This window comes from Parasteatoda tepidariorum, chromosome 10, assembly GCF_043381705.1.
Source record: "Parasteatoda tepidariorum isolate YZ-2023 chromosome 10, CAS_Ptep_4.0, whole genome shotgun sequence".
NCBI classification, from domain to species: domain Eukaryota; kingdom Metazoa; phylum Arthropoda; class Arachnida; order Araneae; family Theridiidae; genus Parasteatoda; species Parasteatoda tepidariorum.
This window is the reverse complement of record NC_092213.1, coordinates 14,517,853-14,544,251: the sequence shown is the minus strand read 5'-3', so window position 1 is coordinate 14,544,251 and position 26,399 is coordinate 14,517,853. Positions and strand designations below refer to the sequence as shown.

Below are 26,399 nucleotides of genomic sequence, written 5' to 3'. Positions count from 1 at the left end.
ATATTTACTCTAGGGAATTAATAAAAATTTCTTCGATGAATTATTTATTCCACAATGTATGTTAAAAAGGTTGAAATAATTTTTTCGTAATTAGGGATGAATGAATATTGTCCACTTATTGTAACCGTTAAATCCAGATTATGTACTATATTAATACCTGCCTAGACTCCTGTTTACCTGTATATTCTCAAATTTCTCCGTATTTGTTGAAGAAATTTAAAAAAAAGATTGGGGATAAAATGTCCATTGATGACAGAATACTTCTCTTATTCTTCAACAGATGGTGCTATTGCCAGTACTGCAGTAGGTTGAGTGTTAATAGTTTAAGTCTAGCCTTGATGGCTCAGGAGATGAGTGTTTCGTCTTCCAATGAGGTAAACCCAGGTTTGAATCCCAGCCATGATTGGTCGATACGAATTCCACATCCGGCTTGCCCCGACTACAATGTGACGTGACATATCTTCAGCCGTATACGAACCGTGGGTTAGAGTCACCTTGTCAAGCTAATCGTGGGAAGTTCTCGTGGTCTCCCTGTCCATGTGACGCAAATGTGGGTTAGTTCCATAAAAAAAAGTCCTCCACAAAGCAAATTTCTCCCAATACTTGATCCAAGAAAACCCAAAATTAGGACAGTTTGTAAAATCTCCGTTATTTTATTTCTCCCATGTTGGCAGGTATGTATATTATTCACGGTTAACAAGCGTAAGCTAATTGATTTGACAAAGGATTGTAATATAAAATCATTTTTTTAAACATTTTTCACAAACTATTTCAATCATAGAAATTCAGTTCCAAGCTTTTTTTTTTCAAGATGCAAATTACAAAAGCAACAATTGTTTAGCTTTTTTTTTTGTGGCAGTTGGTTTCTTTATTAAATTAACCCTGTTTCTCTGAAAATTTTCAGTGCTTAAAAGTCACTTCATATGTACTCCAATTAATCACACTAAGTATTAATTTTTTTTTATTGCCAAATAACTAGATAAGTATTAATTAATGGGTTTTAAATTTATAAACACAACACTAATAGTTAGACTTTAAAAGCCTTAAAAAATTAATATATTAAAATATTTTGAATTGATAATTTCTTTAAAAGAAATTAATAGTCAATGACTTTTTTTTAAAAGAGAAATCAATTTAACGCAACAAATTCTGTCGGAGCGGTTTTTTGGTGGTTTGCTAAATTGGCGATCGAAATGGGCTGCAGGTGGCGTAGAGCAGAAAACTTTTCCTATGGCAACACTTCACATGCTTTCCCCATTAGCGTGTGGAAAGTCATAGAGGAAGGAAGTACGTTAGTTTCTCTCTTGATTTTCATATAGATTAAAATCTTTTAACTTGAAAAACTATATGGTACTGAAAACTACATTAAACATAGTTCTAAAGAAAAGTATCACGGAAATTTTTAAAAATATTTTTATTAAGTAAAAAGGGAAAATATCGTAGTACATTCCTATATAACTGAAAAGAGGGAAGGGAGAAGGGCTAAAGGCATGAAACCGGTCTCTCCCCAGATGGCGTATTCGAGTGTTGCGATCGCGAATTAGAACTACTTTGTTTCATACTAGTTAAAAAGAACTCTTTTGTACTGCATTGTGGAGTTGTAAAGCCTAANAGTATGTTCAGCTGTTTTTCCAGCAATTGAAACTAATAAATATTGTTAGCCCAATATAGCTCACACGAGAGCACAGTAATTGTTGTTTCCTCTTAATATATTGCGTATAACATGTACAGGGAAAACACAGGGAATTTTTTTTCCAGATTTGAGTGGCAACCCTGATAACTAGATAAGTATTAATTAATGGGTTTTAAATTTATAAACACAACAATAAAAGTTAGACTTTAAAAGCCTTAAAAAATTAATATATTAAAATATTTTGAATTGATAATTTCTTTAAAAGAAATTAATAGTCAATGACTTTTTTTAAAAGAGAAATCAATTTAACGCAACAAATTCTATCAGAGCGGTTAAATTAGATTAATTAAATTGCTAAATTAGAACTACTTTGTTTCATACTAGTTGGAAAAAACTCTTTTGTACTGCATAAAAAAAAACTCATATTTTTAAAAGAGTATTGTGTTATAGTTAACCATAGCCAATAAAAATATCAAGGTATGTGGTGGCCTAGATAAGAACTCTGAGGAAGTGACAAAAAAATTTGTGTTTTCTTGAGGATGACTTGAATTGTTCACTTAAATTGCTCAATTACAACTGCTTTATTATGTACTAGTTAAAAATCTATTCTTTATACAATGTGAAGAAAAAAAATTCATTTTATACGGAGCTTTGAGATAAAGCTAACCATGTACGGTGCACCAAAAAAAAGAAACGGACGTAAGATCTACTGGATTGGATCTTCTTGTTTTAGGACTCAATCTTAGGTTCGAAGAAATGAACTCAAATATGCAAACAATACTTTCCTTTCTTCAACGGACTCAGATTCCTGACTCACGAAATATAGGGGGTGGCCGCAATAGTTTGGTCAGTGCCGGGATAGCCTGGTTGGTAGGGCACTGGCCCCATGTTCAAGAGTTCGCGTGAGTTTGATCCCAGGCCGGCCAAAAACTCCCTGTGTAGTAAATGGTGAACATTAAATCTGTCGAGTCGCAATGTCCTTCATGTTCCTATAACAAATCAATACCTCTGCGGGATACTGATCCAGGACTTTCCTTGTCTTCTAGATTTTTTCAAAATTACAAGACTAAGGAGTTGAACATTAATGGTCATAAACCCAAAATTGTGTCGGCTGTTCAACGACGGATATAAAATAAAATAGTTTGGTCATAGGAGAGTGATCTAAAATTTGAAACCTTTAATACTAAGTTTACTTTTTGCATATTTCACGATATGGAGAACTGATTGAGCGAATTGAAACATTTTTGCATACAATTAAAAAAAATTTTATTCAAAGATAATTTCATACGAATTATAAATTTTAGTAAATATTTATTGTTTTATTTAATGGCAGTCAAAAAATTTTACAATTTTGTACGTCATTTTAGAGCATATAATTTCGCATGGCAAAATACAAAATCTGCTGAATAGATCCCGAGAAATCGAATTTTAAATACACGATTTCTTTAAAATTCGATTTTTCAGATTCTATTCCAATTTCGTATTTTGTCATGTAAAATGACGTAAGATATTTTAATCCTTTTAATTCAAAATTTTTTAGGCTTACAAAAAATTATTTATTTTTTATAATTATCTTTGGATTAACGAATTTTGTAATTGTGTGAGAAAGTTTTTCATTTGCTTAAAAAAAATTTGTGTGATGGAGAAATACAGTCAAAAAGTAAAATTAACATTACGGCGTTCAAACCTTACATTACTAACCAAACTATGGGGACCAAATTTTCCAGATTGCGGCTACCCCTTATAACTTGCTGGCCAAAAATCCGAATTCATCGAAAAAAAGGTATGTTTATTCAGAGGAAGTACGATTTTGTGTCGCAATTTAAAATATTGTTTGCACTAAATTAGCATATTTCAGGTCACTCCCTCGAACCATTGAACCTAAAACGCGAAAATCCGATCATTAAGTCAAAAGTTATTCAGGGTGGTCGGTAAAAAATATTTAATTCAATATTAACTTTAAAAATATTTAATGAAACTGAACAAAAACTTTTGAGAGAAATTTGCTTTAGACTAAGCAAGATATCAGTAATTAAAGTCATTTTATACAGCGCATGTTTGGGAAAAATGTGAAGGAAAAAAAAAAAATCTTCATTCTGTAGTGAATCATATTTGGCAACTAATGAAAGAAGTTCGATTTAATTATTAGGGGGACCGGAAAGTAATGTTGTTAACTATTTGTTAGTCTTAAAAACCAATTCATTTTTTCCGATCCGGCATTAAAAGGTTTAACTAATTGCAAATTTTAATTACATTTTTTTGCATAATTAAATAAAATAATTACTTTAAAAAAATCGGAAATTTTAACTTTTGCGTTTAAGTTTTTGACACACTCAATTTGCGTAGATTTCATCTTAAATCAGTGTGATCTTTCTATCCCTTTTTTTGACGATTATCACAAGGATTTCCTTATAGTTGCTATTGAGGCACGTGGGGTACAACGTGCCTAAAAAGAAGAAAATACGTTTTAAATAAAATAATGTATAATCACCAGCTAGCCANGACTAATAAATACAGGACTAATTTTGACATAACCTTGCTAACCAATAAAAAAATAAGAAACTGACAAATTAATTTATGGTAACATTACATATTAAACCAACACGTTGAAAGCAACAATTTTCTTTCAGTGTCAAGTCTTTAAATGCTAACACACATTTTCAGGGGTGATTGCGAGCCCAACTCTAAAACCCTGAAAATTTCTAGAGTAAAATCATTAATGACACATTTCTAAAAATTTATGTCTTCATAAATTTAAGTCATCGATATTTTAAAAACATGAAATTCTAAATAAATTATATGCAGCATAATTTAAATGAATAATTATGTTTAAGTTTAATTTTATGTCTAATCGCATTTATTATTTTAAAAGAAAAAATATTTATAAATGAAAGAGATGCCAAGTATAAATTCTAGTTCGAATATTTCTAAATAAAATATACAAGAATTTTTAGACATAATTGTAATTGATGATTTCTTGAAACTTCTAGACCTCGGATTTCCGGATCGCGGTAAGTGATAATTCCGGAAATCCGGATTTTTTCCGGAACACAATCATATCTGCATTTGTAGAACTGCTAAGTCTGAACAATATCAAGTATAATTGTAATTACCACATGTCTTAACTTCTAAAAAAAAAAAGAAAATTATTTTCCAAAAATATAAAATAAAGAATTTAATCAAGAAGATATGAATGACATAGTACCTTTCATTTAGAAATTAGCAAAGCTTAGAAAGGCATCGTTTAATAAATCGCCTAATTAATTCATGCAGGACATTATGAGCCTTTCTTTTCATTCAAGTGTTTTTTTATTTTTAATTGTCAATAATTTAAAGTAATAAATTTTTTCCTTACTTTAATTTTTGGACCATAGATAACAACCGCCTAGAATATGAATCTATGTGCCTTATAACTTTTCCTTTATTCAATGTATTTGATGTTATATGTGCGTAAAAGTGACTAAAATGATTTTTTTGCCATTAAATTACTAATTTTCAAACTAAGCATTTTGTAACAAAAGCTCGAAGAAAAAAAAAATTCTTAACAATTGCTCTTGAAGTGATTGTTTCAGAAAGAAAAGAGCAACTATGTAAATATTGGTCTCCTATTAGAATGAACATCGGACATTCTAATTGACATAAAAATAACAATACATCTTTTAAATAGCAAGAGTCTTAATGCATTGGTTGCTTTTATGAAATGCTGTTGTAATGAGGAGTCTTATTAAAGAAGATAACTTATTAAAAAGCACTATTTATTAACTCTATGTAACAAAATAATACAAAAAAAGGAATTTTTTATTAAAAAAAATAAACCTCTGAAAATAAAATACAAATATACAAGTCAGGTAATAAATATTCTTTAATTAAACTCTAAAAATTGCATGGAAAAAAAATTATATCATGCAGTATCATATAAATAGTCTTTTGTGAAAATAAGGTAAAGTAAAAAATATATTCCTCCAAAAATAAACGACTGTGGACCCCAGTAATGTAATACAAATTTCTTTCAAGTTTTATTAACTATTTACAATTTATAAAAAAACACAAATTTACAAAAAAGTTACATTTTTTGTTGTAAATTAATAAATTTTATAATATGGCAATAATTCTCAAAACAAAAAGAAAAGTTTGATTATAAACACAAATTGTAAATAATAATAAAAAACTCTGGTAACTTCACAAAAATACTCCAAATTTATTTCAGGGGTAAAAAAATATCATACATTACATTTGTTCTCTTAATAAAAATAAATAAATGAACACCACCAGTTAATAGCGAAATGTATAAGGCAAATAATTGATTTATCATTACAAGACAAAAAAGCACTTCATTGATAGAGATAAAAGAAAGAATAAAAAACAGTCTTTAATAAATAATCGACTTTAATATTTAATCATTTTTAATATCCAATATCTTGCTATCTTCTCAACAACAACAACAACAAAAAAAACATTTAACTTTTACGTAATACATTTAATTCAGCTTAAAAAAATGATTTTAGTAAAACTTTGACTAATTTAGAGCACATTGTGATACATAAATTCGATTCACTTCTTATGTGATTTTTTTTTTTTTTACTTTTAAACATATTAATATAAATTACTTGTTTGCAAATAAATTTTACTTTACATAAAATATAATACAAATTTGAATTAAAAAGATATTCCCAATATAAATACGTTCACAAAACAATTAGCATATAAAAATGCATCTATTGAATATGGATAATTTAATTATATTTATTGCAAAAGTTTATGTAAATATATTATTCTAAGAACTTGACAAGAAAAAATAAAGATGAGATACATAAATTAATTAAAGATAGTAAATATATAATAAATTACAGATCAGTAAATAAATTTAATTTAACTTTACTGATAGTAAAATACAAATTTATTTAAAAAAAAAACATTCACAAAGCAAACATATTGAAGCAATATCAGTAGAACACTTTCGTTACACTAATTACTAAAGTTTATAAAAATATTATATTATAAACACTTTACAATAAGAAAATATAGCTCTTCTTTTTTCTTGATAAAATTTCTGACAAAATTTTAGCAATCATCATATCATGCCAAATATATTGGATCTCACATTAAGGAGAAAAAATAAAACAAAAAAATATTTTCCAAATTTCTAAGTAAAATCTTTGCATGGAAAAGTTCATTTTTCCTACATTCTTAAATTGACAAGCTTGTTGAAAAAAGAACTTTTTTGTTTAGCAGTGTGTTCAACTCGTTCTGGAAACTGAAGCATGTAGATATCAGGATGGCTGTTTTTAAACTGAAAAAAAAAAAGTTAGACTTTTGAATTAAATTAAAAAATCAACCCTCTGCATAAAAAAAGTAACTGATATTCCTGCGCTATTACCAATGCTGCTGTTTCAGCATTTCTATAATATCCCAAAAATAGTTATGAAACAATATTGCATGTTCTAGAAAAAGGTTTGGAGAACAATCTATGAAATTATTATAGTAAAAACACTATTTCATGAGCTATTTTATGTTAGATTTTTTTTCACACTGCATAATTCAGTTTAGCAAAATATATTTACTTTAGTATGATTTTTTTTATTTTTCTGCAGCTTTTTGTTCTTATACCAAAATGTGTCACATATCTCCATTTTTCTTTTAAAATTATAAATTTGTTTTGAAATTCATAATTTTAAAAATTGCTATTTTTGGTAATTTTTTGAAGTCTTTTACCATGTCCTGATATCTATAGAAATATTTTTTTTTTTCAAATTGAATTAGTTCTGGAGTAAGTAAATTTTAAATTTCGTATCTTGTGAATAATTTTATCATTATTACTATAATAAAAACTTCTATGTTAATTATATTAATATTATTACATTAGTTTTTATATAATCTCTACTGGTGAGGGAAAAAGAAGTAAATATACACAAAACTAGGAGTTCTATTTAAAAAATGTTTAAGTATTAAAAAAATTTTAATTAGCAATTATTACATGAGCTAAAAAATTTTCTTCCTCTATTTTACAATTTTGCAAATAAAATATATAGATTACAAGCCATCAGGAAAAAAACAACAACACATACTTGCTTAAGTTTTCTTTTTCTCTCTCTCTCTGATAATTTTCCATCACTCATGATATTATTCAAGAGATCCCTGAGAGCAGCCATTGATGTAGTCTTTTTTTGTTCTTCATACTGCTGTTTGGAAACCATTTCACAATAAGTAAGAAAACAGGTATCATCCATTGAAAACCTTATCTGGAATGAAGGCATATAGAGCATAAGCAGGAAGAGTGCAACCGTTAGGAACCCAAGAAAACCATTGAAAAAGCGAGCATTCGACATTTTTGAGGTGAGCAGCAGTTTATTCTACAAAATCATGCATTATTTATCTGCATGCATATTAAGGCTGTTTTTCTAGGACATCCTGTGAAATAATACTTTTTGTGAATGATATACTATTTTCATAACTGTTATGAGTTTGAAACAATTCCTAGCAGCAAAATAACTTGAACCCACATTGGACCAATTTTCACGAAACTTGACTCAATAAGGGTTGTAAGATCCGTTATTTTCCCGATATTACCCCTAGATAGAATTGTCTGATTTACCCGATATTTTACCGCCACTTTACAACCAATATCGGCCATATATAAAATTATCAGATTCCCCCAATATTTCGTATTCCTTAATTGGCCAATATAGGCATTGCACCTACAATAGGACCAATATTAAAAAATCTAGACATCCCTATATTGGTTCCGCGGTGCATATTCACATAGGACTCATATTGAGCTAATTTTGAGCCCAACCGTGGCCAAGGTAAAATTGTTGCTGAGGGTCATTCATAACTGTTAGGTCATGTTTACGAGATTGCTACTCAAGTTGAATAATAAAATTCCCAGACTTCAAAACTGTTCTTAATATTTAAAAAAATAATAATAATTCAGTGTAATATAGCAGTATATACTGGTAGTACCACAAAAAAAAATAGAGGGAAACATAAAAACCCAACATTATCTCACTAGATAATTTATTTTAATCAAAAACAAACTTTTTTTTCATACCAAATAGGGAAAACAAAACTTCTGCACAAGTAATGTGCTCAGTGGAAAATGTTAGCACAAAAATGGGATATCTTAGCATTCACCAAGTCAAACTAAACTTCGTGGCATTTCCAAATTTTTAGCTCCAAAATGTAAATTTCCCAAATTTCTTAGACAATTTAAAATTTTTTTTTACTTTTCCCTGCTTTACAGGTAGCGTGGCAACCCCGCGTTTAGCCTACCATTAGCCAGCGCACTTAATACTAATTCTAAAAATGGTTCAAAATATCATTGTGAAAAAAGGCCACAGTTTTGTGAAGAGGAAAACCATTTCGGATCTAATTTTTTTAAATTTAAAAAGTTACTTCAACACTACATTATCTGAAATAATAGAAATTATCAACAAATGGAATTTTTTTTATCTAGGTTAAAAAATCTTTCCAAATTGGCAATTTCTAAAAAAATTTAAAATTTGATTCATTTGTTCAATTTGAAGCCCAGATAATTTTTTATGGCAAGACAGTACATGTAGTTCCATTTTACAGCTTTGCCTAAAATTTAAGGCATTTAAACTGTGGCTTTTTTTCTTCTGGGCGAAAGAGCTTTAAAAAACACTATGGGGATCTTAGAAGCTCTATTGCAAAGGAAAATAAAAAAGCCACAGCTTGAAAAGCTTTTAATTTGAAGCAAAATAATAATTTTAAACTTATACAGCAGGAGGAAAAAATTATCAGTTAACTGCTGCTGCAAACAAATAGCTTAAATGTTTAAAAATATTTATAATCTGGTAAGATTTGCTTAGACAGATAAAAATCATTACAATCAATAAATAATTCTCTCTTTTTTTTGCATATTTTTATGACGGAAAACAAAATAAACTTTATTATTAAGGAGAACAATGTTTTTGGAGAACTTTTTCACTAATTGAAAAATAACACCCAAAAAGCTTTTCGTTTAAACAAAAACATGGATTTTCTCTCAATTATATCTAGCACAGAGGGTGCCGGCTTAAAATAGACAAGACTTAACCTAACACTCGACATGAGTCATGAATAACTAATATAAACTTATAATAACAGCTTTAAAAATAGCAGAATATTCTCAAAAAAGCATTATTTCATATAATAATATTGAAGAACAGCCTTAATTACTATAAACTATGAGTAATAAATAAACAAAGATTTAAAAAGGAAAATTAGTTAGGGATTATGTTAATAGAAAATTAGTTAAATGTAAAGTGCAACTAAAGTATTAAAGATAAAAGGTCAGGGAGAGCAAAAAAGTGAATGCGTCACATGCTTTAAAAGTTTAAATATGCTGCATAACATTATAAAAAAAATTAGACGAAGAAATTAGAAATTAGTCGAAGTTTTTCAGATGCATCACAACTAGATGCGATTGAGTAGCCAGATCATGTGATTTTCACAAGTTTTGATAATTTTTTAAACGATGTGCTGCACATCAAAAGAAGCTTCTTGGTTATAAAACATGATATTTCACAAAATTTAACAACATTTGAGAGTGATACAGCTTTAATCATCAAAGCTTGAGCTTGATCATAACTAATTATTGATACCCAAATTGACAGATTAGTGAAGAAACATGTCACAATATTTATAAAAAAATAAAAATAAAAAAAAAACTGAACTTTGTACAATAACATAAAACTGCAGAAACATTCTTTATACAATATAAATAAAACATTAATTTGAAACTAAACTGTAATATACATTGATAAAAATATTTTTTTTATGAACATATTCAGAATTTTTATTTTTTTAAGTTCTATGTCTCTTCAATATGTCGTTTTGAAATGTCACAACACATTGAACTTTTAATTTGATTTCATTATTAATTTCTTAAATTGAAATTAATTTCTTTATTGAAAACAATTCAATAACCAAATTATGATTTAATACTGTTGTTTGAAATTGTAGTTTGGCTTCTTTATTAATCAGAACTTCATATTTTCAATTCAAGTACTTCATTAATTTTAATAATTTTGAAACATTTTCAAAATTTAAATTAGAGTAAAATTATTTTGAATAACTTGTAACTAATAACAGTTACAATAATAAGTTAATTCCATCATACAATCTTTTATTTCCTCTTCCGAAAATAATTAATTCTCATTTTATCTCCTCTGTTTAAAATAAGAATATTATTTTTAACGCATAATAAATAATTATATTTTAATGCAACTTCCAATTGAAAAAAAGGAAAGCTAAAAATCTCTTATAAACTAATTCAGATAAATTTTCTTTCAATTTCTCTGATGATTTCAGTTATTCTAAATATTTGCTATTTTCTTAAAGATATTGCAAAATTTTGAGAGTTAGTAATTTTTAATTTGTTACATAGCAAAACAACATTTTAATGAGAATAAAAAAAATCTTAATCTAAGACACATAAATCATTTGAAATTTTTAATTTAATTAAAAAATAATTTTTTAAGTTTAAAGAATCAGTTACAAATATATTGATGAAAAAATAATATTGTCAATTTAAAAAAAAAAATTCAAAATGTAGGGATCGGAGCAATAAGTTCTAGTATGAATTGCATCAGATATTACAAATCGAATCTCACCACTTTTTATTCTAAATTTTGCAAAGTAATTTAGCATCATGACTTTTCCCCATAACAATTTTTACTATTCTTTTCACTGGGGTAAACGGAGCCTCAGTATTATTTTACTGCAAAATTTCACACAGTTTACTTTTTAACTAGTTTGTTATAACACTGATTTCCAGTTATTCCAACATTAGATGGAAGAAAATTGTCACCCCTTTAGAAGCTGGAAAACAAAAACTTCTGAAAAATTCCATAATTTTTTTTTTTGCAACACACTGAAATTCCTAAGGCAACTGAAAGGAAATCCGTAATTTCTTTTTTGCATTGAATTGTTGCAACTATCATTTATTCTGCAGCAACTCTAATTGCCACAAGTTTTTTTTAATCAAAACTGGTCGAAAATGGACCAAGAGATGCATAAAATGCAAACAGGATAAATACATTTTGAAATGTTCGATTCAGTAGTATTTTTGGGGAAGCCATTCATTCTTTGGATAAGTGGAGTAAATTGTCCCTATCTCTGCTTTCAGTTCCCCATCAAGTGGTAATGTCTTTGTTATAGCAACGTTTATTTTAGTAATCTTCCGTTAAAGGGGATCGTTGACGATGCTCAAATTTTTTCACGCCAAATAAAACACCAAACATTATAATAAATTAATATTAGTCTTTAATAATCTCATTATGCAAGGGATATGAGTGTCATTGCCTGGCTTACCCTTCACTGATTTTTTATTAACTGGTTCACCCAACAATGATTTTTTATTAAGGTTAAGTGTAACCGTCCGGTTTCAAATTATATTTAGTTAAATATTCTAAATATAATTACAACTGGAATAAAAATTGGAATTTAAAATTTTTTATTGTGTACTTGGATAATTGCATTTTTGTTTTGTATCTGAGCTACGATTCAGTATATATTGCAATATAGAAGGTGGTTTTCAAAAATGTGTTTGAAATATAAGAATTGGTGAGATGTTCATTACCATTATAGTTTTGAGAAGAAGAAAATTTATGTTCAATTCAATAAAAATGAATACAGTAGGAAACCGATTATTCGGAACGATCGGGACCATCGCTATTCCGGATAACTGATTTTTCCGGTTTTCTGAATCGCTACAAAAAGTCGTTTTTTTTTATTATTAAACCCAACTAAAAAAAAAAATATTTGGAAATAATCTTGAAAAGACGAAGTAATACACTAATGATTATTTCCAAAATGATGCTAGGGTAAACATCTTTCAAAAAAGAAAGAAAAATCCTAAAATCTTAAGAGGAAATTTTTTTTTTTTTTTTTTAAAAAAATCGCGGGAAAATTTATCAAATTTTATTCCAGTTTTTTGGTTTTCCGGTTTTCTGATTTCCGGATAACGGGTTCTGTACTGTACAAATAATATCTTTACAACAAAAAAAAGAAATATCAGATTTTTTATTTCACTTTTTCCTTCGTTTAGATTGTTATTTTAAAAATGTTATTTTGAAAAAAGTCCTGTAATCTATTACACACAAAATACAATTTCGTTATTTGAAACTTATTAACAAAGAAATATACTTGCACTAAATTTTAATGTATGAAAATCAATAAATTTTTTTAACAGTTTTATATTAAAATGCATAGTAAATTTTTAAATTGTTTGTTTCCTTAAAAAAATTATTTGATTTTAATTGTGATTTACCTATTCATATTAAAATGCAATCATTATTCATAATAAGATGGGTAAGAAATTTTTAAATTGTTGGTTTCCTTAAAAAAAATTATTTGATTTTAATCAGTGTAACCTGCTTCATAGACTTGCATTCTCTGTCTTGCCTGATGCTATGTCTCTCAAATTTATATTTTATGCTATCTCTCTCAAATTTATATTGCATGCTATATCTCCCTTTAAAAATATTGCATGCCATATCTCCTAAATTTATATTGCATGCTATATCTCTTAAATTTATATTGCATGCTATATCTCTCTTTAAAAATATTGCATGCCATATCTCACAAATTTATATTGCATGCTATATGTATCGTTAAAAAAATCCATACTCTTACCGAAGATTGCTTGCAAATTTCAATGGCTTCTTCCTTTAAACCAGGAGGAGGTTGAAATACAATTTCACAATAGTCTAAAAGAAATGCAACCATTTGATAAAGACAAAGAACGGGTACGTCATCAGATTGCACAATGGCAGGTAAAAATGTTTCAATTAGCTGTAATAAAATAAAAACAAATATTCAAATTACATAATAAATTACTCAAAAACAGCTGACAGGATAGCTGTGAACTACGGGTTTTACTCAAAGTATAATATACTGAAATTCATGTAAATGTAAAACACATTTTATTTATTTTCTATATATATGAAGTTAAAGTATTTTTCAAACTTAAAGCAGCATTTCAGAGTTTAAAAGCAGCAAACAGTTGTAATTTTCAATGATTTTATAAGTACAGCGACAATTTTGTATTTTATAGTTTTAAACATACGTGTAAGGTTTTTTAAACCATTACACTAGCAATTTAATTTTTTTTTATTGATTGCAGTTTAAAATTGAGTTTCCTTAATTCAACATAAGTAATTAATCAATATCATAAACTTACTTCCTTAATTTTGAAACAAAACTATTATTTTTCTTGGAGTACAAATCTAATGCAGTCTTATGCAAAAATATCTGCTTTTGAACTATTTTAGAAAAGTTTCGGAAAAAAGTTTTTAGAAACATTTTATATAAAAATGACTGCTTTGAAAGTACTGAAGTAGAAAGAACAGCAATTAAATCATTGATTATGATAAAGGTTTCTAAATTTTTAAGTGATTATTTTTTTTAAATTTGCTTTTCTTATTCTTAAAATATTATTGTAAACAGATAAAAAGTGTTTAAAAAAAAGAAAAGAAAAAGATTTTTAACATTTTTAGAATGATTCATTTAGAAGCAAACATTAAATTTAAAAACTATTTTTGTTAAGGAACAAAAGAAAAAAAAAAACTTAACTACATAAAGGCAGAATAAAAGGTATTTTATTTATGCTGCGCTAGAGCTGCGCAATGGTCTGAGAAGCATCCCTGAGGATGACCCGAAGACATCCCATCACAATTTTGATCCTCTGCAGAGCTAAATGGCTTGTATATAAGAAAGAACTATAGCAATAAATAAGAACTTTAAAGTAAGGTCTCCCCTCTATATGTGTTACAGTCAAGGCGAAATGAAAGAAGGAACAAAAACACGAGTGAAAAATTTTAATGCACACAAAGCTTTTACTCTTTAAACAACTTTAAAGGAGCAAAAAAAAAAATATTTACAATACATAAAAAAAAATTACAAGAGTGAAATAAATAAATTTTATAGTTAACAAAAAATTTACAGTAAAAATTGAGTAAAAAATTAAATTTTATTAAAAAACCATTGCATGTACAATACCTACACCAATGGTTTTATTACAAAATCTCTTAAAACAGAAAGAAAATACTTACATATTCTCGCATATTTACATTACTTCCCACAACAAACTGGCCATTTTTTAAAATTTTATTGATGAGTCTCAAAAGTAGATGAAGTTGCCTTCTGTTAGCACTTGGTAAAAATAGGAGAATCAGTTGAAAGGAAGATTTCAAATCATCAGAATAAATATTATCTGAAAGAAAAAAAAACAAGGCTTTACATAATTAGAATTAAAAAAATTACTATACATTTAATTCTAATAACTTAAGTAATGAATAGCTAACAGTGAAATTTATTAATTGTATAAGTGGCATAGTCATAAATTATTAACAGCACGCCACATGTGTCTTTAAGGAAATCCCCGTCAAGCCATGCATGTTGCTTAGAAGTGCTCACATTGTTTTACAGTAAAGCATAGAACATAACTAAAATATTAAAATTAATAAAAATTTGATTTGTAATAAATAAAATGTAAGTAAACTTTAAAAAAATGTCCAGTAATTATAAAAAACAATGTAATTTTTTTTTAAGTATTATAACTCATTATTTTGATTTAGTTTTAGTATATTTTATTTTTTACAAACGAAAACACTAAAATAAAAATTTGAAACATCTACAGTTTGATTAAATGAATGAAGAGTAAGAGTTTTAAAACATTCCTTTAAGAGGACGTCATACCAAGGGAGAAACTCTTCATTGCAAACTCACACTTATGACTAATTTGAAATTTAAAAGAAAGAAAAAGTGAGTTCAGGAAAGCTTAGAGTAAGCCATGAAGTTTGAATTGCTGAAAAAAAAAATTCGAAATATTTAAATGCGAACAAATTATTGGAAAGAAACTTTTTCATTGCGTAATCTTAAGTTATCTTCTCATAATTTCTTTTCATTTTGATATTTTAAAAATTTCTTATCAGAGTTTGAAACCTCATGAAAAGAAATAAAAATCTGAGATGTTTCTTTCATCGTATGGCATCCTCTTAATTAAATTTATTTGTAAAATGCAAAATTAGATAATGATGGGGAAGAAACTATTTGGCCACATCAGAAGACAGAATTTGTGGAAAAATGGCAAACTTTAATGAAATCAATAGGTGTAAGTTAAAATGCATTTCATACTATGCATATAGTATGTGTAACAATTGTTGAGGTTAATTTTTAAAAATTCAAACATTATTAAAATTGGAGTAAAAAAAATTTATAAAAAATAAGCTGGTTATCGACATTTTTTAATTCTTTGGTCCCTTTTGGACATTGAAGCTTTCACTTTTGACAATGTTAGCTAGTTAAATAATCATGTTAAAACAGCTATTTGACTCAATCCTTTTGCTTTCATTTAGATCAAGTTTATCTGTTTTTATAGAAATTCTTTTTTTAAATTTGGATTTTATCAATATTTCTCACTTTAATTCAAAAAAGTTATCAACTATATTTAGCTTTGAACTAATTCATATAACTGAATACAAATGAGATAAAAGTTAAAAATATTTTTTGAAGACTTCTAAAAAAATTAAACGTCAATTATTGATTCGATTTTAATAAAAATTGAATTTCGTATAACAAACTTGCACCTATCTTTCCTTCTCTTCGGATATACTGAAACATTATGTTGTGAATTTGCATCGCTATCAATATAAGGTCCTTAAAAATTATACATAAATTAGAAGCTTTTGTTACTTAAATTCAAGTTGGATTTTATACAATGGTAGTGAAAAAGTGGAATAAATCTATTGTTATGTATTAAGTAATACAGACAATTGTTGATAATAATTAAGTTGTCATAGTGGTTTAATAATTATTATATTCATGAGCGTATTACATGTCATCACATTTTAAATATCGAAAAAAAAACTCATTTTATTTGAAAATAAAATTGATAAAAACACTTTAGTTTGAGGTTGTTGTATTTTGGTGTTGGCAAAAATTTTCAAAATTGCACACCAAGCCTCGTACCATAGACTAGGATTTCACCTACATTTTAACAGGATGCATAGCTACATTTTAACAAAAAATAAGCACCTTTTAAGTACTTTTTAAGATCTCATAAATATTTTTATCTATCGTTTAAAGTTCTTAATTTATAAACATGAAATCACAAAAATTCAAAAACATTTTCAAAAACTTTACGTAATTTGTAGATAAAATGATTAGTTTCTGTTAAATATTGCAGATAAAATCGTGAAAAATCATGCATCTTCTTCAATTTAGAACGACAATCGACACTGCAAAGAGAAAATCTCATTTTAAAAGATAGAAAATTAAGCACTTTTTACAAACACTGAATAACATACCGAATATACATTTTTTAAATACATACACCAAATATACATTTTTTAAAATACACCGAATATACATTTTTTAAAAACGCTACACACCCTGTGTAAGATGTCTGAACAATAAAAGAAATTTAAAATTTCACCTTCAATGAATGTTTTTCCATATTTTTCAACAAAACTATTGCACTCAATTCTGATTTGATTTGTGGGACTAGAAAAATCTCTTGATGAAATGGCAGTGGAAGACCGAGAAGATGTTGCCTCTTGATACTCAATGTTTTCAGAACTTTCAGTTATAGTTTTAGAACTTAAGTCTGAAGTGTTCAGATCATTTATTTCACACATATAAACAGGCTCAGAAGGATACTGGGATACAGAACAGTTTAGAGATTCAGCAATTTTCTCCCGTTGCAATGGAGTGCACTCAGCAACGCTAAGCCTTGAAAATGCGGATGCAGTTCTCATCCATTGTGGCGTGTCTTTAACCTCATCTTGAAGATACATATTTGAGCTCCATGCTTTCAAAGGTGATCTGGAATTTAATTTACTGTCACTTGGCACATATGGTTTCTGACTGCACACACTAATGGTGCTAACAGATTCAATACTACCCATAGGATTTTCAAAGGAGCTGCTTCTGCTACGAGGGGAGCATTGATTAGAAATAACCCGCGTGATTGGTTGAGTTGTGGCAAAATCAGTCTCAAAATAGACTTCACTTGGATACTCCCACATGACCGTTGGATCATCAAGAAGTAGTTTTCCGTCACTCGGACTCTCCGGGTTTTTCGAGTGACTTGTGGCATTGGGGTCACCGAGTAATCTTGCTGCTTTTATTTCATCTAAATGATGACTCTTGTACATAGAATCGTTACTTAATGGTGTTGATGTTTTAACTTGGGAAGAAGATGTTTGAGAAGTTTTCAAATTATGACTCAAGTCAAAAACTCGAGACGAGCTCCTGATGCTGTCACCATAATCGTAAAACTCTCTTGGAACAAAATGACCTAGTAAGAGGAAGAAAAAAAATTGTCAAATTACAAATCACGAGAAAAGTATCGTGAAATTAATGAAGGTGAAATGAAAATAAGATTAAAACTAAATCCCATCAATAGCGATATTAAATTTTTTACTTATAGTAAGCACAATACCATTAACAACAAATATTCACATACAGAATCACAAATTTAAATCAGGTAAATATTGGCAACCACTTTAGATTTGCTAAAGCTAAAAAATCTGTTATAAACATAATATCAATAACTATATTTATAACAGTTACAACTCATCTGCAAGATAAAATTAGTTATAATTTATCAAATAATGATGATTTTAAATTATAAATATTACCATGTTTTCTTAGAGCAGTTGACAGTTTATAATAATTNCCACTACAAAATTACAACTACAATTCACTAGTATATAAGACATGTTAACTCGACTCTATGTCGGGGTACCTTTTCATAGATGACGGTTGACATTGTCTATAATTCCTCTCCCCACATGATGAAATAATGATGATTTTAAATTATAAATATTACCATGTTTTTTTTTTAAAGCAGTTGACAGTTTATAATAATTTCAGCTATATTTTTCTAAGATAAAGTATTAATGGGAATATTTCCATATTGTGATCTAAGTGAAAATAATTGTCAAATCTTAACAACTTTTAAGCAGTGGCCCACAAGAAGCATCACATAAGAGGACTAACTCAAAGCTTATAGCCAGCTCAGGGCAAACCTCCAAAAAAAAAAAAAAACTTTTTTTTTTCCTAGTTTAAATTCCATTTAGACCCTTGGCAATTGTCGTCTTCTTCCTTATCCCCAAAATTAGCAGGGTTGGCAATTGTAGTTGACACAATGAATCAAGACATAGAAATATCTACTTATTAATCATAATTATAGTGCTGATTATATTCAAGTATTGTACATGATATAAACAGTTATGTAGCTTGACTTCTAATAAAATGTCCCCATTTTTCTTCAGGTTTTTGGCAATTTTTGTCAAATTTCAACAGTTTAAGTCAGTTTTTGACACTTTTCAACAGGCTTTTCGACATCAAAACACAACCCTGACAATAAGAGTTGAGTCATTTCTTATGACCACCTGAAATGGATAAGTACCTTATTCACTTATGAAATTACTTTATATGTCTTGCTTAACTCTTTTGATGGAAGAAAAATTAAAATTACATTTATTTTTTTTTAACGATTGTTTTACATTCATAAGCTATGACAGATACAAGTAGTTGGAAACTGTACTTTATTCTCATTAAAATATTTCTAGCAAAAATTCAGCCAAACCTGCAAAAATAGCCAAGAAAAATTTCATAATATACAAATTTTATAATAAAAATAACATTAATTTGGCCAGTAAACAATTAGAATTCAAACATAATTTTATAATTTTTCGATGACACTATTTATAATTTTACAATCTCTAGTATAAGATTTTGGCTAAGTACATAAAAAACTACAATTAAAAATTTTTTTAAAATTTATTTTACATTCATAATCCCAGTCATAAAAGATGGAATAAAATAAAAAGTCTGAAAAGGCCAATCAACTCAAGTCATGGAAGAATTTTGCAAAACTATAATTTTGTACAAANAATAGGATTATAAAAAAAAAAAAAAAAAATCAAATTGTTTCCATGCTTATTAAAAAAATTTTTTTGACATGAGTACATTGACAATCAACAAATTGTTAAGCTTTATGTATAAATTAGAAAAAATTATTATTAAAGAGAACAAAATAATAATAAAGCAAAATTATAAAATAATGTAGAAATATTAAGAAAAATATAAATATTTAATGTGGCACTTTCTATTATACTTTTATCTCTGAAAAATTTCATTGCAATTTTAAATATTTATCTAGAAATCTTTTGATCAACCATTTACAAATCACCAATTTGGCAAAATTTTTTGTAGAGATGGAACAACTTTTGAAAAAATTAGACAAAATATTTAGAAAGGTGAAAATTCCCCCATATGTTGGAAGAATCTCAAGTTTATAAGTTGTGATAGCTAATTAATCATGTTTTATTCTCACTAGAACATTTTTCACAAAAATACCAAAGGTCACTAGGCCAAATTTGCTGTCATGTGATAATAATAACAGCACAAGTATAGGTTAATCATTGATTGATACTAAATTTATAATTTTTGATAGCACTGCATTGTAAATTATTGTATTATATTCCAATCTACTACATGCAAAATCATGTATTAACATGATTGACATTGAAGTGATTTTTATTTTAAAAAAGAAATATTGTACATACAGAACACTTGAATTAGAAGAGATGAAAGAAAGTCTGGCAGCAAAGGCATTCTAGGATTTATAAAGAAATCCCTCACGACTTTAAAAACGTCTTTTTCAAATCCTGGATAATTGGGCAGGCAGCTCCCACTACCACTAGCATTTGGCCCTACAAAAGATTTTGTCTATTGTAATTTGGACTAAAATAGGAAAGACATAATTTTAAATATATTAATAAATATATGTAACTTACAATTTGCTAAACACTTCATGGCAGAAATTACCCAGTGTGGGATGTCATCTACAAAAATAGAATTATTATTTAAGATAGAAAAATTAAACCCTATTTTTAAAAGGCCTCTACCCCTGCCGTCTTGGATTTAAGGTTAAATTTTTAATTTGCGTTTTATCGATATTTTTTTTTTCGTATTTAACAAACTTTAGATGATCTAGTGTTATTGGACAGCACAATATGTCTCGATAAAAGATGGCAAATAAAGGGGTTGTTTTACTAGATTAGGAGACATAGTGCTTGATTTTTAGAACTTCTGCAAATTTTTCCTTCAAACTTGAAAGCAGTAAAATAATATAATTTGAGGTTTTAAGAAGTAATTTAAAACTACACAATTGCCAGTTTTTAGATTTTTTTAAAATATTTTATTACAGTTTAAACTGATGAAAACAGATTTGACTAATACATAAAAGTTCTTTTAATATTAATTACACAAAAACAATATTCATCAAAAATCTAAAAACAGACAACTATTTACAAGTTAAGTTCTTTTCAAAAACTGATAATTGCAGAATTGCATTTTTACAATTTTCTCAGAAAAGATCGAAATACTATCTAAATACTGCAAACCTGGTATCTCAAATTTTGATAGGGTAAAGGATCTCGTACTTAATATGCTTCAAAAAATAACACCGAGCAGAGGAAACATCAACCATTAGTTTAGTTGTAAAAATTCAGCAAAAAGGAATAAAATAATAATTAGATTTTCCCTCGTCGACAGTTGAGAGGCCTCTTAAATAAAAACATGTCAAAAGACAATTTGATGGAACATAAAGACAAAATCTAAGTCAAATCTTTGAAAGTGCTGAAGCAACATAAGCCCAAAATTTAACATATATATAATTGTAAGCATTGGAGAGAAAAGTTTAAGTAAAACAAAAGAAACATGAATGCAATACAGGACTTTTTCAGGACAGGGATCACACTTTAAGTTATTCACAGAAACCCTTTCATACGAATACATACAGGGCGTCCTCTGAAGAAGTTCTGTATCGTATTCATGTTTCCTCTGGCACTATTTCAAGTTACTCTCTCTCATTTTTATAATTACAGGCAGAGAAATGAATAATTTACAATGATATATAGGATAAGCAAAAAGGAAAACAAAAGTAAACCTGTTTTATCGACTAGGACGACAACACCAGTCTTGCTAAGACGTGATGCATTATGCTTGAGCAAATGACCGTCAATGAGTTTGTTTTGTAGAAGTTCACTACAAGAAACATGAGGCAAAAGACTTTCCAATCTAACGAAAAAAGAAAAAAATGAAATATGTTTGTACCAATCTACAGTACCACTAATTTTTTTGTTAAAATTTTAGTAACATAATAAACAAAAATATATAAAAATTACAAAGCTGCCAACCAGGGTTACTAAAATAGGCCCAGCCCTAAAAAAAAACGGCAGATCCACTTAAAAAAAAAAAATTTTCTTTGCAAGGCTAATTTTTCAAAATTTACGGTATAAGACCAAAACCTCTTAGAAGAAAGAAAGCCTCAGCATGGATCAATTTAGTAGTCCGACGTAACAAACATAAACTGTGCAGCTGGGAGAAAATAAGATAAGTGTCATAAATAAGATAAGTAAAATTTAAAAAAAATTCACTACCTTCAGACTACTAAAGAATCAGATTTCTCATTTATGGTAATCCGTGCAGTGGCCTTATCGCTTCTAGATGTTGACTAGACAGTAGTAAAAGTAAAGAAAATTTAGCCATTGGTCGAAAGGACTGCAGAAAGTTTAGTTACTGGCTTAACCTTTTTCTTGTGGCTGGTAGGACATGTGGACCACATGTGATGGTAGAAGATAGTACACCGTAAGCAAAGGGTTAAATTAACCAGTGATTGGTCCAGAGTCTTTTAGTCAAAGTGGTCTTCAGTTAGTTTTCCAAAGGACCAATTACATGCGCACTGCCTAGTAATATCTTTTATAAATACTATGTTTACTAAAAGTATTACTGGCCCAAGCACAGTTTCCCAGAACCATTTACATCTTGTGTGAAAAATGTCACAATTATGATGAAATATATTAATTGCGACAACAACACAGACCAAAACATAAACCTAAAATCAAAACAGCATACCACCCCTTCATATTGATTGCTGGTTCACTGATAATCTATTTTAAGGGTCGTCTGGGTCAAACTTTAGTGCTCCCAGACCAACTCTTTAAATTTTGTACCCTGTATTATTTTATTCAAATCATTCATTTTGCGTTAGAGAAAAAACTATTTAAATAAGTTACCTCGATAGAGTTATTTTTTCCCATATTGCTTTAATCTCATTTGGAGATATTTTTCTCTCGACTAAATGACATTCCGGGATATTTTTTTTCTGAATCTGAACAGACTTTGGAAGATTCTGAATTTCGGCAAGTTCATTTTTTTTAGATTTCACTTTGCAACCAGTTGGAGATTGGATTAGGCACAATGCTGAGGGTCTGGATTGATTTAATGAAACAGGGTTGAACCTAAAGAAAAAAAATACTAAATCAGCACTTCACACTCTAAAGGAGGGTAAATCTAAACATTATGTTTCACATAAACTGTTTAAAAAGTTATAAAATAACTTGAATTACTTGTAGATGTGAGAATCGTCAAGGAATTCTTTTTTCTTTGATTTCATTATGGCACTTTCAATTACATGGCACTTTAAAAACTTTTGCAACAAATTGATAGTTTGTGTTCTATTAAAGAAAAAACAAAACCCATTACACAAATTCTGAAGTCTAATAAAACAATCTAGAATAGATAAAATAAAACTAATTATAATTTCTTTCTACTTTAGTTTAAACTAAGAAATCAGTAATCTAAGCTTAGCTTAAAATTGGTAACCAAGCTTTTTTTTTCATTGGTAAATTTGCATTTTACATAGCAAATGAATTTAAATAATGAATAGTAAAATTTTTATATTACTTGAAACAGACTGAATATCGATATCTAAGTTTTTTCTTCTCAGTAAATTTGCATTTTAAATAGAAAATGAATTTAAATAAGGCATTGTATTATTTTAATATTACCTGAAATAGAGATGTATATATATTACACAATTTTGTAGCATACATTACAAAATACATAAATTATGTCCATGTAAATTTTAACTATAATTTTTTAGGTACCATAGGAGCATGATATCTAGGTTTTATAGACTAGGTTTACGAATTAGGAAGAGAGGTACAGACCTTGTAACATTTGGTCCGAAATTAGGATTATTCAGTAGAAAACAATGAAGCCATGTTACTGCCTCAGAAGCTGTGAAACAATCCACATAGCTTTGCATGCGTCTACGATGTCTCTTTAATGGCATCCCAGCTTTAAAAGCTGCAATAACTTCATTCCACTAAAAATAATATAATTAAAAAATTATAATAATAAATTACAGTTGCATAGTTTGCAAAAAAAATATCATTAAAAAAACAGGAAAATTATTAACAAAATGTAATGCTATACATTTTTATTGTATTATTTTAAGAAACTTAATTTATATAATTAAGTAATTACTAATTGAATCACATATTACTAGAAAAGACAGTTGATTTACTGCTTATATGCCTTTTCTGTATGAATTGAGTCAAAGATTACATAAATTGCAGACAAAAAATGCTAGGATACAAATTAGTAACTAAGATAAAACCAAAAAGAATTGACTAATTAGCAGAAACAATAACTTAAAAGTTCTGAAACATATCGTTTTCATACTATCTATCCTCTTACATTAAACAACATTAACAACACAATTATCTACATTAAACAACGTAATTTATGTAATAAACATAGTCAATATATAATATAAGATGCACATAAAAATATTAATTTGCAACACAAGAAAAAAGTACTTCACTAAATTCATAGAATACAAAAAAAAAAAAATCTTCTATAGAATGGCATTTTGACAGTAAGTATAAATTCAAGAAACAAAAGAAAGAAAAAGAAAAAAAAGACAATATTTGTCATTTACATATTTTTATCATTTGAGTACACGATTTAAAATTAAAAAAAAAAAAAAAAACATAAAAGTAATTATTATGATGTAACGATGTATAAACTATTTTATGATTTTTTAGTTTATAAAACTTCTGGGCAATTTCATGCAAGAAACTATAAAAAAAAAAACATCACAGAAAGGAGCCAAAACAAAGGGTATAACTTGTAGCCACCCTCAGTAAACCTCTACATACTATTTCTTTCTTTAACTTTTACAAGTTCTGAAATCCCATTGGCACCTTGATGATTCTAGTTTGCATAAATAGGTACTTATACAGAAATATACCCAGATTCCACTTAAAATTTTTGTTGTAACTACTCGCAATCTGTTTAAAAGCAGGGCAAATAAATGTTAATTTTAATTTTAAATGATTTAAATCAATGATTTTCTTAAAAATTATACGAATAAATTGTAAGGGAAATTACAGATTCTAATCATTTTAAGTAACTGACACCATACTATAAAGAATAAAATTTAAAAAGTAACAAACTGCATTTGACTAGGATATAGGTACAGAAAAGCATAAATCTTATCAAAATATTAGAGAACTTATTGCTTAGTCGGGCACAAGCAAAAACTCAGCAAAAAATATACACCACAAACTCTTAATTTTAATTTCTTTGACTGCTTTTTATTCTTTTAAACACTGGACAAAATGAAAGTTTAAAAAATTTATATAAAATAAAAAGTTTTTAAAAAATTGCGGAATTACCTTGCGCTAATCGAAAAGTACCAATATTTTTTTTTTTTTTAAATCATGTTAATAATAAAGAAATTAATAAAACCAGACTTAAGAAACTAAAAAGATTATAAAGTGATAAGTTGAATTTCTCCAGTATACAGGTACATCAGATTAAGGTGATGTAATTGTTAATACTGTTATAAAATTATAATAATTGTTAATACTGTTATAAAAAAGAAAACTTAAAAAACTAAAGCAATCAAATATATAAAAAGACAAGCAGTATGTGTGCAATATTACATCAGATTAAGTTGCTTATCAAAATATGTTTCCTAAATCATGTTAATAAAAAAAACAAAAAAAAAACGAGAATTTGCAGACAGAAAATAAATTTAAATACATCTAATATATCGCATTCCTTATTATTCAATAGTCCCTCCCCCCACTCGCTACAAAATATATATATATCTAATACAATGCTCATAACTTGATTAATAAATTATAATAAAAATTCAATACCCCAATAAACTACAATTAAATGTAGATTATCAGCAATACATTTTCAATATTTACCAGTTTGGTGGCTCTGTATGGCTCTTTGTCATTCATATTCAAATGAATGAATTTAAAAGTGAAAAGAACTAACGTATATTAATTAATTTTATATATGTTTTAATGAATGAAAGACAAGGGAACTACTAATTGAAATTAAAAACTCCTTCATTTTTAAAATTGAGTACGAAAAAACATTTAATTAACAGATGAAGAACTTCTAAATATTGATAAAACTATTATGAAACATGATATCACTCCCAAAACTGCTAATAAGTGGAACAATATTCCGTCTTAATTTACTTGCACTTAATTAGGAAAAAAACTGTTTGTTTTTAAAACCAAAATTTGAATTTGAAGACATGTAAATGTGAACGCTGGGATCGTTCAAATCTGTATAAACTTTTTCAACCGTTACGTTTCGATTTTTCTTATAAAAAATGTTTTTATATGAAGTATAACTCAAAAAACTGAATAAATGGGCAGGGTCTTTACAGAAAAGATACTATTTCGAACTTGGAGCTAATTTATGAGTGCCAGATTTTAATCCAAATTATATTAATTTAAAGTTAAATTTTTACTTTTTTTGGAAGAAAAATTTATTTGCTTCAATTTAACGATATCTCATGTTTTTTTAAAGTCACCAGTTTGTTTTTCTAACCTTGAAATGAGAGAAATAAGACAGATGTTTAATTAGC

At 27.6% G+C, this 26,399-nt stretch overlaps 1 protein-coding gene across 2 annotated transcripts; it reads right to left on the bottom strand.

The window, feature by feature from the left end:
* Positions 1 to 5,377: 5,377 nt before the first annotated feature.
* On the bottom strand, positions 5,378 to 26,073 carry LOC107455166 (DEP domain-containing protein 1A). Of its 2 annotated transcripts, none has more exons than XM_043049448.2 (12): positions 25,723 to 26,073; positions 23,665 to 23,822; positions 23,062 to 23,169; positions 22,729 to 22,953; positions 21,600 to 21,730; positions 20,446 to 20,493; positions 20,215 to 20,361; positions 17,073 to 17,936; positions 14,689 to 14,849; positions 13,271 to 13,429; positions 7,699 to 7,872; positions 5,378 to 6,923 (listed from the first exon to the last, which is right to left on the bottom strand). In XM_043049448.2, exons 1-12 carry the CDS (start codon positions 25,756 to 25,758, stop codon positions 6,813 to 6,815), a joined length of 2,322 nt encoding a protein of 773 aa, XP_042905382.1. In that variant the 5' UTR covers positions 25,759 to 26,073; the 3' UTR covers positions 5,378 to 6,812. The 2 variants fall into 2 exon arrangements, with proteins under 2 accessions (XP_042905382.1, XP_042905383.1); XM_043049449.2 differs by having other exon boundaries at positions 5,815 to 6,923; positions 7,699 to 7,812.
* Positions 26,074 to 26,399: the final 326 nt, after the last annotated feature.

Excerpts from the sequence above, each read along its gene's own strand:
- LOC107455166 (XM_043049448.2), bottom strand. The coding sequence starts at position 25,758 with ATGAATGACAAAGAGCCATACAGAGCCACCAAACTG. Across the intron at positions 7,873-13,270 it reads AAATTTGCAAGCAATCTTCG|ATAAGGTTTTCAATGGATGA; the intron begins GTAAGAGTATGG and ends CCTTCATTCCAG. Across the intron at positions 6,924-7,698 it reads GAAAAAGAAAACTTAAGCAA|TTTAAAAACAGCCATCCTGA; the intron begins GTATGTGTTGTT and ends TTTTTTTTTCAG.